This window comes from Nelumbo lutea, chromosome 4, assembly GCF_056320005.1.
Source record: "Nelumbo lutea isolate HS-2025 chromosome 4, American lotus-T2T, whole genome shotgun sequence".
In the NCBI taxonomy this organism is placed as follows: domain Eukaryota; kingdom Viridiplantae; phylum Streptophyta; class Magnoliopsida; order Proteales; family Nelumbonaceae; genus Nelumbo; species Nelumbo lutea.
In genome coordinates this window covers 48,583,447-48,600,797 of record NC_142687.1, presented here as the reverse complement: position 1 = coordinate 48,600,797, position 17,351 = coordinate 48,583,447, and the positions used below count along the sequence as shown (strand labels likewise).

Here is a 17,351-nt window from a genome sequence, read left to right as displayed (position 1 = left end):
GACAATTGATCCTCCGACAATTACATGGATAGTCCTCTAGACTGGTCTCTCATCGGGAGGCTACCTCCGTGGCTGCTCCGCTTGCCTGTTGGATTTGGGAGCATCCTTACTCTGCTCCCCCTGCCGATCTGTTTTATTATTATTATTGTTCTGTACAAAATTTCTCAGATATCCACGATGGATGAGTTCCTCTATCTTGTCATGGAGGTTTTTACAATTCTCTGTACTATGACTGTGATCTCTATGAAAACTACAATACAAATTTTTATTCCTAACATTGGGATCGACCTTTAGCCAGGGTGGCCAGTTTACATATGGGGCGTCGTTGATCGCCTTGAGGATCTCGACCCACTTTGCATTGAGGGGTGTATAGTCCCTTTCTGTTGCTGGAGATCGGAAAGGTTGAGTTGGCTTTGCCCCCCGAGCTTGGTCCTTCTTCTTCTTGCTGTCGCTTGGAGTTGGGGGCTCTGGTTCCCTCTTTCTTTTTTCAAGGGCCTGCTCGCTCTTCTAGCTAATCTCCTCTTCTGTCCCTATGAATCGATCCGCGAGTTTGAAAAACTCGACCACGGTCTTGGGTTGATTGACAACTACGTGCCACTTGAACTCATTATGGGTGATGCCCCGCTTGGCCGCAGTGAGCCGAACTGCAGGGTCTAGGACTAAAAGGCGTCCACGTGATCATTGGGGTTGAAGGATCCATCGTACTTGTCCAGCGGAGGGAGTTTGATGTCCCTTGGCATGGGGATAGCAAGGAGCTCTGGTGATAGGGGGGAAGGAACTAAAAGAAGCTGAGTAGCTTTTACCTTGCCCGAGCTTACCTCTACCATGCCTTTGAGTTCGGGCAAGTCGTGGGTGGCAGTTTGGCGAGCTCGGTGATGCCTTCGCTGCTTCTTAGCCGACTCGGCGTTGGTGCTACTGGCCTCGGTATTACTGATCTCGATTGGCCTAGGGAAAGGCTTGGATTGTTGTCAGTAGCTGCGAACAGAGGGACCTTATCCCAGGTCATCGGCCAACACTTCGAATTGATTTTCGGCAAGTGGAGGTTCAAACCGCGAACACTGAGGTGATACGAGCCTATCTGGCTGGGAAGCCCCCGACCTAACTGTAGACCACGAGGCGGGGGTAGGCGGTCTCTTCTTTCTTCTATGGGATGATACCGAGGTCTCTCCTTGACGGGAAGGAAGTTCTCTTCGGCGGTGAGGATTGGTTGGTTGTGTAGCTGGATGCCGAGGAGGGAGTGAAGGAAACTGTTGCTGATACTGGTACTGGAAAACCTGGTGCAACACTTGCTGCTGGTGAAATTAGAGCTATTGGAACTATTGCATTTGAGCCTACATGGCTCGCATGCACTGCGTCAGATCCTCAAGCTGGCCTTGGCTGGCCACCGGAGGGGGGATGGTGGGTTCAACGAAGGTTGTTTCGACTATAGAGGGAAGTGGAACGGTCACGGGTGCCACTGTTTGAGGCACATTCAGACTGGGGACCCCGTCCGCAAAGAGGGGGATGGTAAATTGTCCAATGCAGACAGTGGGAAACTGGGGTTATTCCTTAGGGGTGTTTCGGCGTCCGACGTTGCTGGAGGAAGCCATGGGTGTCGATGATGCTGAAGAGTTCTTTGGGGAAAGTTGCACTAAATTTAGAGGAATGCCTTTTGAAGCGATTTCCACAGACGACGCCAAATGATGCAACACAATCTGGGCACTCCTAGCTGGCTGAAATCTAGCTCCTAGCTGTGACAGACGACACCTGAAGCGGAGAGGAACGTGAAGGATTCCCGGGGAGCTCTCCCGGTGGGAAAACTCCGATGGCTAAGTTAGAGCTCTAAGAAAACTCAAAGAAAACACATAGAGTTAAGAGTGTTGAAAGTGCTAGCTTCAATACCTTTGCTTCGCCAGGGTCGGGGTCCTCTTATACCGGAGCTCAGTCACATCAGGCATAACCGCCACTGCCCTAGTCGTTACTGCCAGGGCTGAGGTGGAAGGTGCAGGCTGCTGTTGCAGGGTACGGACTCATCAGGCTGCCATGCTTTTCAGAGATGGCAGACACAACGCCGCCTGGCGAGAGACGTGGGCGCTGCCACCAGATCTGGCAGGTATGGATGTCAGATAGATCTTCCCCGCAGGTTGCGGAGCTACTTTGCACCAAACCGGCTGGGGCTGAGTTATCTTGCACCGAGGTGCCGAGGTACGCCGAGGTGCTCACACTGGGGGCAAGCCTTAAGCAAATATGAATAGGAGTGTTGACGGTGCTGTCTCGAGATGTTTCTCCCTTCTTAGGAAGGGAGAGCTTGAAACCCCTTAGGAGTAGCTCGGGACTCAAGGGGAGCTCGGGTCCCTTTGCATGGAGGGAGCTCGGGGTGCTCCACCCTTAGGGCTCGGGGTGAGCTGGGCTTTGCTTCCCGGCAAGTTGCCACACCTGCTGAGTTGTTCAACTGGGCTTCGACGAGCTTGTTACGCCGAGTTGTGGCCAGGCTGTCATGTTGAGTTGCCACTTATGTCATGTCATGTCCACGTGTCCCCATGCTACGAGGTCAGGCCAAATCACCCTACATCAAGGGTCCTTCTCTAAAGAGGACTCATGCTAGCTGCTTAACGATGGGGAATGTGGAAGGTAGTAATAAGTGATAGTGAGAGGGATCTGACACACTTGCCCCGCCTAGAACACAATGTGAGGTTTACTCTACATAAATGTGGGGAGGCCGCTAACATCTCATCCCACTAGGACTAGGTCTATCGTGGTGAGGCTTGTAGAGAAAGCAATAACGATCCAACCTTTGGATCCTGTTACCACGACACTTGCTCCTATAAACACTGCCCTTAGTGATGGTTCTTTTTAAAAAATGGCCCGAAAATGAAACAATTCTGGCCACCGGTTTTTGGGTTGATGGTTTGACTGCCCGGTTCGAATGGACGACTCATTCTAACAACAAAATTAAAAAAAAAAATGGCCAAAAACCATTGAATGGGTCGATAGGTCAACGATTCAACCACATGGGTCAATGGATCATTAATCGATTCAACTGTTTTTGGCCAGGGATCGGCTTTGGGGTAAAACAAAACCGGTTGCTTGAATGGTTTCCAAGCCAAATGGTCCGACCGTCTGGGTCAACGGCGGTTCGAAAACCATGATCTAAAGTGAAGTTATGTCTTTATTTGCCTTGCCATGCTTTGTTATTAAGTACCATTGGTTATTGTTCTATGTGTTTAATTAGCAATTTTTATTTTTATTTTTTCATGTAGAAGTATCAAAATCTTTACATGTTATTCCAAAGGATAAACTTGGATTCTTCGCAAGGAGCATGCTAAAAAAATCCATTGGAAGTTGAGCATCGTAAAAATGTGGAATAGGTAATAATGTGCTTTGTAATTTTCTTGTGTTTCTATCCTTAGTTATTCTGTTAATTAATACTATTGTTTGATGTATTAGATAGAACGAAAATTTGAGTAGCTTGAGCAATGCCTTTACGAGATTCAGGTAAATATAGCAACGTTAGCAACATCTATGCGTGATAATTTTTTTAAGGACATATTTGAAAGTGATTATGTTAAAAATTAGTGCTTATTGAATAAGTGCAACTTTTTCAAGTACTTATTCTTAAAAATAAGCACTTATTTTATATTAGACATTTGGTAGTCTTTTTCTTCAATAAGCACTTAAATAAGAATTTGCGACTATGTTGTCCTTTGTTTTTTTTTTCAAATATTCAAAACATGCCCTTATGAAAACACTTTTATTAAATTATTTTTATGAAAGTGAAAGAAAAAATCAAATAAGTTTTTATTTTATAAACACTTAAAAAAACTGGAAATTTGGGATTAAAAATTAAGCCCTTATTTTTAAAATAAGCACTTATTTCAGGCTTATTTCACAAACACCAATAAGTTATTAATAGTGTGGTCCAGGCCCAAATAAGCAAACATGGCCTAAATCTCCCAGTGAGGATATCAATGGTGAATTAGTTGACTTGTGGATGAGTATCGAGTTCATAGACGTTACTTTTAATTGTAATGCCATGGCTGCTCTTCTTGCTTTTGAGAGGAGGATTTTTGATAAGATTGATATAGATCTCATTGATTTTTTCTTCCTATGATGAGGCCTTAGGTGATTTGCACAATTTTTTTTTTGGGTGAGTTGGCCTTTAATATAGAAGTTGAGGGTAGAGAAGTTGCTTCTAGGGTTGGGTTATCCTCATCCAATCTTATTTAGTTGATGAGGCTTAGGGGTTATAAAGTAGGCCATGGGCTAGGGGCATGATTATAAGGTATAAAGATTTTCAAAAAAAAAAAAAATACAAGGTATAAAGGAACCTCTTGCCCCTAAGGCTATGTTTAGAAACAATGCAAATGGAGTGTAAATCCCAGTTCAGGGTAAATTTGCACTCTGGTTCACTTTTGCATGTTGTCGACACAAATTTCGTGTATTTCAAGCACAAAATATGGAGACAAATTACAAAAATAAATTTGTAATAAAGAAAGATATAATGGAGTGAACTCTCTTTGATTTATGCTCGATGACATGAACAACCTTTGATTAATGGTCGAATTTGGTGAAGACGAGGGCCGTTGGTGTGTTTCTCGTACTTCTTAGATTTTCTTGATTTTAGTACTTTGGGAGATTTGGTGTAGATTTTTTCACTTAAGGATTCACACTTGATCGACTGTGAATGATGCTTCTCTAAGAAGGGCCCTTTTGCGGTGGCTTGATTTTCTCGGGAGAGCTTGAACCCAAAAGTGTTGTTGAGAATGAAGAAGCTTTTCCCTTCTTTCTTCTCTCTTAATCTTACAGTTGTTGAAATTTGTAGGAGCTTATAGTTACTTGCAAATCCTCAAGTGTTGGTGTATGAGAGCTTTGTGCAATGTGATTCTCCAAAAGGGAGGCTCTTCCTTCTGAAGCAAGGCTATTTATAGCCAAGGATTAAGACTGCCACCTTAACCTACTTAGCTAACCAATCCATGTGAGTGGGGCATTGAGTTAAGGTTAACTCCCATGCATGCACCATTATGTAGGAGTTAGTGGTTTTGCCAATGGGACCACCCTATTACAATAGGAGATGGAACATATTGGACTTAGTACACTTGGATCCTAGGGCCACTAAGTCATATTTATGTAGACTAGATCCTTGGGCCCGTGGAGGCCCATAAATGGTAACTTGACTTGAATGCTTGTGATCTTATTCAGTTGTGGGCCTTGATGAAATGGATGCTTGTCCTTTAGGTTCCAAGAAAATGATTGCATTCTACCTCATTGAGCTTTACTGTCCTAGGATCATAGCAGTAAGAGTTGTAGTGAGGACATCTTGTTCTGCTAACATGCAGGCTCTGTTGTGTTTATGGATGAAACATGATTAATGCGTCACTCCTATTGGCTGTTGCGTCACTCCTATTGGCTGTTGCGTCACTCCTACTAAAATACGAATACCACAGGTTCTATAAATAACCATTCTACCATAACTACGCAATTTTACCAATTCGAGAGAAACTTTAGAATCACTTGATTTAGCGTGGTAAATTGTCTGTAGTGAAATTTCAGGCTTTCGTTGGAGTTATCAGCATAGCCATTGAAAGATCGAGTGACATCATGGAAAATGGTATCCACTCGATCAAATAATGCTTGAAACACACTGCATACGCTCATAGTTTCAAAACCAAAACCATTAAAAAACTCTAGATCGAGGCTCTCATATTCTGTCCTGTAAATGTGTTCAATCACATTGATTGACTGAAATCACACTTTGATGACTAAACTCCTAGGCCAAACAAGATCTGATTGCTTGTTCCTAATGACCCATTAGCGGGCTTGGTATTTTAACAATGCTCAACAGAATCAGATTGGTTTCCTTTGATTAATTGTAAACAGCTAAGTTGCCACCATTACAGAGTGGATTGTAAGATTTTGCATGGGTGCCCCTTTTAGCATTGGATGAATAGATACAATATGGGAGCCAATCTTTGAGAGATGATAATATGATACCTTATCGTATCACATGGCAACAGTAGGATACTTAAACTCCATGACAGCAGCCCACTGAAAATTTGATGGAGTTTTTATTGAATTGCATACGAACCCAGTCAATAGGAAACATGAATGTCTCCCTTATGATGATTGGATTAAGCATTTGAGCTTATCCCACCAAGGTGCCAGTGTCCTCCTTATTGCTTGTGGACCTTTTGTCGTTAGGTAACCTGTAAACGAACAGAACAAACCAGAACGAGAGTCCTATGTTACGTAACTTCCACTTCTCAAGACACACCTTGTTTCAGCGTACTGTATATTGCATCTTCTAGATTTTACTTTTCCCCTCTTCTCATATTTGAAATCTTGTACATGCAAGATTACAGATTTGCTAAGTCAACCGCGCGTCATCCATTGTCAAAGCACCATCCACTGTCAAAGCGCCATCCACTATCAAGGTATCACGAGTTGCACTTGATTACGAGTTAGAACTTCACCAATTGGCACATTGGTATGGTTTCATCAGCATTAGGCCCTCGTAGACCTTTAATGGTTCGGGGTCACTAGGTCCAGATCTTTGTAAACTTTCGGGTCCAAGGTCTCTTGGATTTAGGAATTAGCTTGCATAGAGATTCTTCGCCAAAGAGTCACAGCATGCAGAGATTCATCAGCAGCAGGCCCTCGCAGACCTTCAATGGTCGGGGTCCCTAGGTCCAGAGCTTTGTAGATTTTTGGGTTTAAGGTCTCTTAGATTTAGGGATTAGCTTGCATAGAGCTTCTCCGCCAAAGAGTCACAACATGTAGAGCTTCATCAATAGCCAGCCCTCGTAGACTTTCAATGGTCCAGGGTCCCTAGGTCCATAGCTTCGTAGACTTTTGAGCCTGAGGTCTCTTGGATTTAGGGATTAGCTTGCATAGAGCTTCTTCGCCAAAGAGTGTTGCAAATATCTTTCTTCTCCATTTCAAGGTAAATATTTCATATGGCACTAGCACTCTTATTTTGTTTATGCAGGTAATGACTTCCTCTGGTTCTCCTTGTCACAATGTCTCTTCATGATCATCTCCTACACCCTCTCTGCTAAGGAGTTTGCCTCAAGAAGGGTGGGTGATGGAGCATGTGGATCCTGCTTTGAAGGGACAATTCCTTCGCTTTCCTAGCGTATTGGTAAAAACTCATGGGTCAAGGAGTGCTCATCACACTGAGCTCGTACTTTCCGTTGATGAGCCAATGATAGGTCCTAATCGTCGAAGTGGAGTTGAACCAGAACCACTTTCAAGGTTGACAAAGATGAGTTGGTACCCTGGGAGCCATGAAATGCACCAAGGGGATCATATTACTATGCCTAGGAAGCCATGCTTAAAACATCCCTTCCACCATACTGCTACAAATAACCTTCAATTTCCCTATATTGGAGAGAAGATACAACAATGGTCCACGAAATGGGGTTTTAATCTGAGCTAAAGAGGGGAGATTTAGTATCTTAGCGGATTTTGGGATTGGGGTCGTGAAGTATTCAACTGTCTTTGAGACACAAGGAACATGAAAGGATTGAGTTGAGAGGTCCATGCAGCTACTCATGTGTATAGTTGGCTTGACAACATTTATAGAGCCCTATGTGAGGTTTGGTGCCTTGACACGAACACTTTTGTGACTAGTCAAGGTGAAATCGGACAGATCTCAAACCATTCCATTGGTAGAGAATATTATGGGGAAGTGAATCCCAGCTTAGAGGAACTAATGTCTTCTAGTCCAGATGGTTTGCCTCATTCATGCTAGTATTTGTTCAAAGCCTATGCTTAGCTTGCCTTCGACAAAGGATCTGACTGAGTTACTCATGCAGATTGGCTCGAGTTTTGGTATATAACAAATGAAAGGATTCCGAATCCTCACTTTCTCTAGGATTACAAAGACGCCAAGTTTGGATATGATTTCAACAAGAAGACCAAGGGACATTATGCAATTAGGAAAATTAATAGGCCTTTGTAAATGACAGGAAAGCAGGTCAGCTCTAAGAGGTGCAAAGAAAATCCATTTGTTAGGTTAGGATTTCCAAGGGATCAAGTAGTTGAGAATGAAGCATGGACAACAACCTACTTAGCTTTGTGGTTGTGTCACTTTGTCTTGCCCTCAAATGATCTCAACATTCTTTGTCTTGGAACATTCAATGTAGCATCACGAATGGCTCATGGCATTACATATAGCTTGATTCTTCCTATGCTAGCGAGCATTTATCAGGGTCTTTTCAACACCTATGCGCAAGTAAAGGGGTCATCTAACTTCCTTGGGGCATTGACGTTTGCATTTCCTGGACATTACTTGTATGCTTAGGCTGGAGTATACTTTGTCAGAGGTGTATTAATTGATGTTTTGTCGACTTATGGACAACCTCTCATTGAGATGTTCCAAGGGCTTTTGAATGCCTACTTCTTCTATGAGGCAGAAGCCAAGTTAGCTTGAGACTTTCTTCATGGAGCCATGTTAGAGAACGACTTTAGTTGGAGACACAGAAATTTGCAATATAATGTTCAGAATCCTAGAAATCGTTTAGATGATGATTCTCGCTCCACAAAGTCTAGAGAATTTATGTTCAGCATTCACCTTGGCTATGTGATGTTGCGTCAAGGGTCTCAATGTTGCTTCAAAATGTATAGCCCACACAGGTTTGTTCGTTAGCAAGGTTTCCATCAAAGACTTTTGGGGTCTCTAAAGCACTTATTTTATAAGGCTGACCCCACTAGCTCTATAGCTTGTGCTTCTCCCTTACTCAAGTGAATACCGGTGCTAAATTTTATATTCCAGGGCTTGTTGGACATATTGATTGCCAGTATGACCCTAATTATTTGAGTTGGTAGACGCAAAGTGCAAGAAAAGCGTTAGAGGACATTGTTGTGAGGAACTTATATTTGAGTGAATTAAGCGGCACAACAAAACAAAGTAAAGTTGTATAGGTGCCTAAAAAGATCCCAGGGAAAGGAAAGACAGTGAATCCAAGCAAATAACCTCTAGGTCCTCCTTTAAAGAGAGGTCATGATTGTGACCCTATTACCACTTCCCTTCCCAACAGTGAGCATCATCGCCGGAAGTTAGTGAAGATACATGGACCTAAGGCACCGTTCGCACAGTCCCAAAATGTAGTTGAATTGGATGGTGATCCCAAAAAGGTACCAACTTCAAGAACATCCCAACAACATATAGTCACAGATGCTGATGCTTCTCAGAATCTAGGAAGCAGAGAAGATCTTCCTCCACTAGCGACCCATGACAAGGAGATTGAAGTAGCTATTGATGTAGTAACTAACAAATCATCAGTGATTAGTCCGCCTTCTTTTATTTCAGCTCCTCCCTTAGATCTATTGCCTCGTACCATTGCTAATGGTAAGATCTATACTTTGTCTTTTAATCTTGTTTTTGTTTCCTTAGTTTTTTTTACTAATGTAGCCTCTCTATCTTGCAGCATTCCCACCTATGTAGAGGATCATCACTTGGAGTCATTCCCAGAGATACCTCATAATGACACTATTGGCACAAATATCATAGAGAATATAATGGATGTACTGGGAGATAACATCAATGACTTTTCTCTTCCTGGCGATGACACACTTAGGCATGCATCTTCTAATATGCAAGGCAGAGAACACACTAAGGAAGTACAGTCTCTTCCATTCCACCATTCTCATAATGCCACATCTTCCAATTCTCATACTTCTTCCTCTCCTTGTTCAAGAGGTCCTTTCACAGGTCAAGCAATACTAGAGTTTTCAAGTTATTCCAAGAGGTCAACTAGTCCTATTGAAGATTATGTGACACGTGCACACTTCCTTAATATGGAAGGATTAAGAAGGTTCTTGAAGGATGAGTTGGAGTCTGTAAGCAAGAAAGGTTTCAATTACATGAAGGGTTGGCAGACAACCAAGTTTCCTTCAATTGTAGAGGCATTGGGGACGCTTTCCACCTTGATACTTCTCTCTTTATTCAAAAAGTTGATTCATTGTTATCACGTGTAGAGGATTACCTTGCTTAGAGAGATAACATTAAGAATGCTCTAACCGAAAAATGAAAGGAGAAGGAATTATCAATGTTATGCACAAAGGTGGCTGCACATGCGCCGAGCACATCTTCTATCAGTAGTCAAAGGAATCAAATTAAAGTAGATTTTGCCATTGTCGAAGATTCGCGATGCCAAATCAAGGCAAAGTTTCAAGCACTTGAGGATGAGAAGCAAAAGGTAGAGGAAAAACATTCTTCCTTATTATCCCAATATAGTGTTCTTGCCCAAGACCAACGAGAGGCTGAGGTGTCACTTGTTACTGCAAAGGCTCGATATGATGAGCTGAAGCAAGCGAAGGTTGCAAACAAAGAAGAAGTGCAAGGCATAGACACGATCTCCTTTTTGAAAGGTGCGAAGACGAACCTTTTTGTTGAATGCACAAGCCAAACAAGCTTGGTAGCACTCTATTCTTTGTTGAGCTTCTAACCTCTTCTCATATAGCACTTCGAGCTCAGCTAGTTGTAACTTTGCATTCTCATTTTCTGTGATTCCCTTTTGGATAGCCATCCTTAGGGAGTTACAAAACTGTGTCACCAATGCTGCTGAGAATGGCTTCCCGTTATCTGTGATTATGTAACGTGGAACGCCATTGCGGTAGACAATGTGAGTCCGGAGGAAGTTGACAACATCTTCATTCTTTACTTCTCGAAGAGGAATTGCTTCAGCCCATTTGGAAAATTAATCTGTTGCTGGTAGGATGAAGAGGTATTGATGAGAAGACATAGGTAGAGGACCAACCACATCAATTCCCCATGCATCAAATGGCCATGATGCAACTGTAGGATGTAGAGGCTCTGGTGGTTGGCGAATAAAATCCCCATGAAATTGACATGTTTGAAATCTTTTGGCATATTCAATTGAGTCTTGTACCATTGTTGGCCAGTAGAAGCCCATCCACTTAAGGCGATCATGGAGCTTAGGTCTTGATTGATGAGCACCACAAACTCCAAAGTGTGCTTGGTCGAGTGTGCTTTGGATTTTGTCTCCATGGATACACCTCATGTAGACATCATTGAAGGAACATCTATAAAGGTTGTCATTGTAGTATAGGAAATGGGGTGCTCGATGCCATATCTCAGCTCTACGCTTAGGATCTTCAGGCAACTTCCCATGCTAGAAATAGTTAATGAAGGGTCGCCTCTAGTCCTTAACCTCCATAGTAAATACAGAAACCACATTACTTTCTTGTTCAGTTCTTCTTGAGGTGGCTTAGGGGGAAGAACCCATTTGGCACAAACGAGTATTATTGTTGCTTCATCACCTGTGAGTGCTAAGACTACTGTTAGATTGGCAAGGGCATCTGCTTGTTCGTTTTTGCTTTTGAGTCCATGTTCAATGGTAGCATGCTCGAATTCCTTCAGTAATTGGATTGCAAAATGGTGATAGGGAACTAGGTCGTCCTTGTGCATCTCATACTTTGTCTTTAGTTGGTTGATTACCAACTTCGAATCCCCATATACTGTGAGGTGGTGGATTTCCAAGTTAAGATCCATTTCTAAGCCAATGATTAAAGTTTGGTAGAGGAGATCCCATTTAGCTAGTCTCCCTAAAAGTATAGGTCATGTCATGATGTACTTGAGGGGGTCTACCTTTGAGATGAGGTGGACATATGTGCCAATATGTAATGCCATAACTTCTTCATGGAAAAGATGAGAGCAAAACAAGTCTTCTCTATGGGTGAATAGTTCAACTTGGCTTCTATTAGTGTCTGACTGAGATGGTAGAGTGCATTTTCTTTCCCTTCCTCATGGACTTGTGCCAACAAGGCTCCCAATAATTGCTATTGTGCAACGATGTATAGGATGAGTGACTTCTCAGGGACTGGTGCAACAAGTACTGGGGGTTTGAGGAGGTATTGTTTTATGCTCTTTAAGACATCTTTGCAGGCCTCATCCCACTCAAATGGGACATCCTTTTTCATTAGCTTGCTGAAGGGTTGACAACATCCTGCCAAGTTGGAGATGAACTGTTGAATGTAAGCTAGTCATCATTGGAGACTCTTCAACTCTTGTAGGTTATGCGTCTTTGACATATTTTGGATTGGCGTCAATCTTTGACTGATCAATTTCAATCCCTCGATGGTGAATAATGAACCCAAGGGGCTTGCTTGAGGTGACTCCAAATGCACACTTGAGATGGTTCATCTTTAGCTGATATCTCCTTAGCCTATTGAAGATGGTACGCAAATCATCGAGATGGTCATCTCTCTTCTTAGATTTGAAAATTAAGTCATTAACGTAGCACTCGACCTTCTTGTGAAGAATGCCATCGAAGATTTATTGCTTCGCATGTTGGTACGTGGCACTGACATTCTTAATCCCAAAAGGCATCACTTTGTAACAATAGATCCTCTTTGGTGTTCGGAAGGCCATGAGTTTTTCATCGTTAGGTGCCATGAGAATTTGATTGTATCCAGATGAACTGCCCATGAAGGATAAGTGGCCTGTAGTTGCATCTACCATGAGTTTAGTGATAGGCAAAGGAAAGTCGTCTTTTGGGCAATCTTGATTTAGGTCTCGGAAGTCAACACAGACCCGAATTTGGCCATTCTTCTTCCTCATAGGAACAATGTTTGCGATCCAAGTTGGATACTTCACCTCCCAAATGAAACCAACTTCAACGAGCTTGTTGAATTTTGCTTCAATTTGTGGGATCAACTCGAGCTGGTATCGACGTTGTGCTTGCTTGATTGGTTGTACCCCGTGCCTAATAGAGAGGTGGTGGACAACAACATTAGACTCTAACCCGGGCATTTCCTTGTATATCCAAGAAAAAACATCCTTGTGCTCTTGAAGTAGTTTGAAGTATTTGGCTTCTTCTTCTAGGCTAAGGAGTGCACTAATGTAGATTGGTCTAAGTTCTTCTTCAGTGCCAAGGTTCAACTCCTTCAGGTCGTCCACTATTGCTTGGCCTCCTTCAAAGGTAGGTAGGGCAGGCTTAAGTTCTTCATCTGAAGAAGTATTTGATAGATCTTCATCCTCCTCCTCCTCCTCAATGGTGATGTGAGTAACCAAGACAATGTCTTCATCCTCAGCTATCTTTTTACTTTGTTCTTCCATGTCTTGTCCTGGTTGAAGGTTGAACTTTGATCGAGAAGATGATGGAGATGTGATGGAAATAGTCTGTTGTCTAACTGTCAAGGTTTCATTAGAGGAAACTTTCAAGTTTGCCATCCTCTTCATACGAGAAGGAACAACACTTCGAGGTTCTGACTTCTCCTTTGTAGCAATGGTGCATTGTAGGCTTTGACTTTGTTGTCGATCCTTTTTCTTCATATTGGAACCCTTGGGCCCTATGCGAGAGAGTACTAGAGTCTTTTGTGGTTGAGCAAGTGACGTTGGAGCAACATCTCGTCCTCCAAGCTTGTCGAACACTAATTGTCTTTCTTTGTTGTCTATGATTCTTTTCCTTCTTGTCCACCACTTCTACAGTGATGTTGTTGAATGGTGTTTTCCTCTATGAAATTTGAGTTGGTGGAGTCCAATGATATCCTAAGCCAACATTTTGCTAAGGGATGTGAGAGCCTTTACTTTGTAAAGCTCTTTGCGTCTTTGTTAAGCCATAGGCTTGTCCACTCGTAAGGACTGTCTCAAGGTCCCCTAATTGACAATTTTCACTTTCTTTGTACCCTACCTCATTGAGGAGTTTCTCAGCATTGGAATCAAACCACCCTTTTTGATGTTGCCCTACTTTACTGGTTGATGAAACTCTAACGAATCTCTTTAGTGGAGGTTCAGAAACCAATGACTTCGATCTCTTCCAATTAACTCTTCCAATTTCGTTAATTGGATCTCTTGGCCATTTCAGTAGATAGAGGAAGGGCATCAAGCATTGCCAAAGGAACATCTTGACACGAGGGGGATCGATCGAAAGCTTAATTTTCTAAAAACTCTTCGAACTTAGACTTGGGCACAACCGAGCTGTCGGACTAGCCGAAGAAAAAGGGAGTTCAAATCAGCCCCCCACATGGGGGTGCCCCACAGCATATCCCCGCCTCATATTGGGAACATGTTGGCTGAAATGGCCAAGAGGTTCATGTTGGCTGAAAAATAAATTTATAAAATGAACTGAAAACATGTCTTCTGTATTGTATTTGTATGTATGTTGGATGCGGATTCAGAATCACATAAACAACATTGCACTACTTTGATCTCTTCCATTCAATATATCTAAATTTTATATGGTTGTAGTGTTTTCTGCTAGAGAAACCCGATTCCGAAATCTGAACTCGACTATAGAGAAAATAAAATGTCAAATTTAATCTCTATTATTTCTCAAAATTTCAGTCGGAATATCTGGTGTTTTTCTCCGGTGATTCGATCGTTTTACTTCTAAGTTTTGTAGCGATTTGAAATCTAAATCGATTTATTTTTTCGGTGCAATTAGGGAGCTCACATTGGTCACAACAACAGAGACGAAGGTATCTATGTCTATCCCCACATGGCTTCTGTTTGGATAAAAAAACTTAGCATCCATGGAGGTGTTGAATTCAACAACCATAACTCTAGTACCCAACTTCCCCAATCCCAGGGAGAGCCCAAACGAGGTTCCGTCTAAGAATTGGGAGATGGAGAAGGAGAAACAAGTAGAGAAACATCCTTTTCTAGGGGGTTCCCTTCAACAAGCTTAATGGATTGCTTGTACATGTTAACGGAAGAACCACCATTAACAACCTCGACATTAGACCATCACCAAAACCTCTGAAATCTGTTATCGACTTCACAACATTTCTCGGTGGTCCTTCTGGGAAAAACCTAGAACAGCTCCATGGGTCCTCCCAAAAACCTATTTTCTCCGAACCCAAAATCATCTGTATTGGTAAGACAGATTGAGGGTTTTTTCTTTTATTCTTTTAGGGTTGCGAGGTGGGAGAAGAGGGTAAAAAGAAAAGAAACAGAAGGTTGAGGCTGAAGGTGGTATTAGCTTGAAGGACGTGAAAAATTGGCTACGTTTTGAAAGGATGCAAATGGAGTATAAATCCCAGGGTAAATTTGCACTCTGGTTCACTTTTGCCTTGTTTGGCAACATTGCATTTTTTTTTCTCTGTAAAAAATATTCATTGAAAACATTAAGGGAACATTTGGGTCCCTTTTCTACAATTGTCCAAAAAACCTTGAGTTAGGTTCATCGAGCTATAAGTGCTATTCACAAAAGAGTTTCTGTGCCTAGCTCGATTTGCCAGATCATGGGCTGACTTTACTAAGTCCCTGTTTACATACAAAATTTTAATATTATCAAAAAGTAAGAGAAGTTCAGATATGTGATCATATAAATCCTGCAAATCCCATGTAATGTTCTTGTCTTTTTCTTTCAGCTTCATTAGAACCTCTTTGGCATTCGATAGCAAAAAACCTGCTTTAACACCCATACAAAAAAACTTGCATAAACCTCTAATTACTGCCTAGAGCTCAGCTGCTGTTAGTGATCTTGCCAAGCATGGTTGTCCTTCTACAATGATAAGAGACCTGTGAGAGAACATATATATGCCAGTGAATGCAGTTTGTGTGGTGGCACACCATGAACCGTCCACTAAGATGATCGGGAGGTTTGTGAGAAGAGCCTGATGCAAGTCCCAATTTGATTGCAAATGTGGTGAATTTGAGATTTTGAACTCGGTTTCTTTATAGTTGCAGTAACTTTCAGCCTTTCGCAGAATTTGAAAAAGGTCTGGTTTCACTTTGTTAAAGATTTGGTAGTTTCTTGCATCCCATATACTTCTGAAGATGGCACATATCTTTGCAATATAGTTATACTTTAAAACTTTGTTCTGCAAGTGAGAGTTATGTTGCCACCACCATCGAATCAGATCCTCTTGTCTAGAGATTAGAAATGTCTCTGGAACAAGACCAACTTGAGTGTGCATCCAAACAACCCTTGAGAGAGGGCATTCCAAGAAGAGGTGCTCTTGGGTTTCTAGAGATTCCTTACAGAAGGTACACCAAGTGTCTTCTCTTTTTCTGCAGATCTATATTTCTGTTTTTGTTCGAACAACTTTATGGAGGAACTTCCACATGAAGATCTAACATCTATGGGAGCATGGGCTTTTCCAGATTTTGGGCTAACTCACTATACTTGATCGAGTTTGAAATGAGGTTTCTAGGAGTGAGTGGTAGATTGAATTCACTGTGAATTTTCCATTGCTCGTGTCTTTCCAGAGGAGCCTATCAGTCTGTTGCAAAGTCCTTAAGGGAATACTTAGAATTGCTTCAACACTTCTATCTTCAAAAAAATTGTTGAGAAGATCAACATTCCAAGTCTGATGATCTGTGATTATATCACACACTTTTAAGTGTAGAGGTTTTGGATTCTCGGTTCTTTTAGTCGGGATGTTGCTCTTTGGTTGGGGCACCCATGGGTCCATGAATGTTAAGATAGATCTACCATCTCCAAGCTTCCAGAAAAAAAAATGAGCTTTTAGTTCATCTTTTAATTCAATAATACATTTCCACCAAGTCGAGTCTGTGGCTTTTGCTTTCAAATCAAAGAAACACTGCCCTTTGATATTTTTTGCTTCTAGTTGTTGGGCCCACAGGCTGTTCCTGAGGTTTAGGAGTCTCCAGGTTGATTTTATCATTAGAGCTTTGTTCATCAAAGAAAACCTTCTTATCCCTTGTCCCCCAAGGATTTTGGAGAGCAAATTGCAATCCATTTCATATTGCAATTTTTTGTTGTGTTAGATCTCCTAGCCCACCAAAAGTTTTTTTGCAGCCTGTCCAGGTTTCTACACAAAATTGAAGGAAGGAGACTTGTTTGCATGGTGTACACAGGGATGCTTTGGGTGACTGCTTTGATGAGAGTAGTACGACATGCTTGGGAGAGAGTTTTTGCTTGCCAGTGCTCTATCTTCTGAAAGATGCAGTCAGCAAGATGCTTTTTGGTGTGATTGGACCCATTTTCTCCTTCTACTAACCAAGTTCCAAGGTATTTAGAACTGTACATTTATGCATTGACAAATGACATACAAATGCATATTTACGTTGATAATAAGATGTAAAAGTGCATCAATAAAAAAACAAGTAAATTTGCACTCAAGTGGGTTTGATAAAAAAAAAAGCATATGCTTTATTGAAATTCATGTTTGCATCCATTACAGCTTGGTAAGAAGGTAAATTTGTCCGTGCAAAACTAACCAATTTTGCAATTTATATAAATTATTTTATACTCTACATATTTGCATTCACACTTATTTGCATCATTTCCAAACTCAGTCTAAGGGAAAATTCCCTATTAGTACCCTGTACTTTGGGCCTAGTGCCACTTTGGTCCACAAACTTTAAAATGCGACAATTCAGTATCCAAACTTTCAAAACATGACAATCAATACCTATTGTTAACTAGTTGTTAACCACT

General features: G+C 41.8%; 1 protein-coding gene across 1 annotated transcript; it reads right to left on the bottom strand.

Annotated features, from left to right (window-relative positions):
* Window positions 1-10,679: 10,679 nt before the first annotated feature.
* LOC148855646 (uncharacterized) lies at window positions 10,680-11,494 on the bottom strand. The gene is made up of 2 exons (XM_088984938.1): window positions 11,183-11,494; window positions 10,680-11,114 (listed from the first exon to the last, which is right to left on the bottom strand). Exons 1-2 carry the CDS (start codon window positions 11,492-11,494, stop codon window positions 10,680-10,682), a joined length of 747 nt encoding a protein of 248 aa, XP_088841064.1.
* Between the last annotated feature and the right edge of the window lie 5,857 nt (window positions 11,495-17,351).

What these genes read in the sequence shown, in the direction of transcription:
- LOC148855646 (XM_088984938.1), bottom strand. Translation starts at nt 11,494, where the DNA reads ATGGATCTTAACTTGGAAATCCACCACCTCACAGTATATGGGGATTCG. An exon ending in AAGAAGAACTGAACAAGAAA is followed by an intron (nt 11,115 to 11,182) that starts GTAATGTGGTTT and finishes AACTATTTCTAG; the next exon opens with CATGGGAAGTTGCCTGAAGA.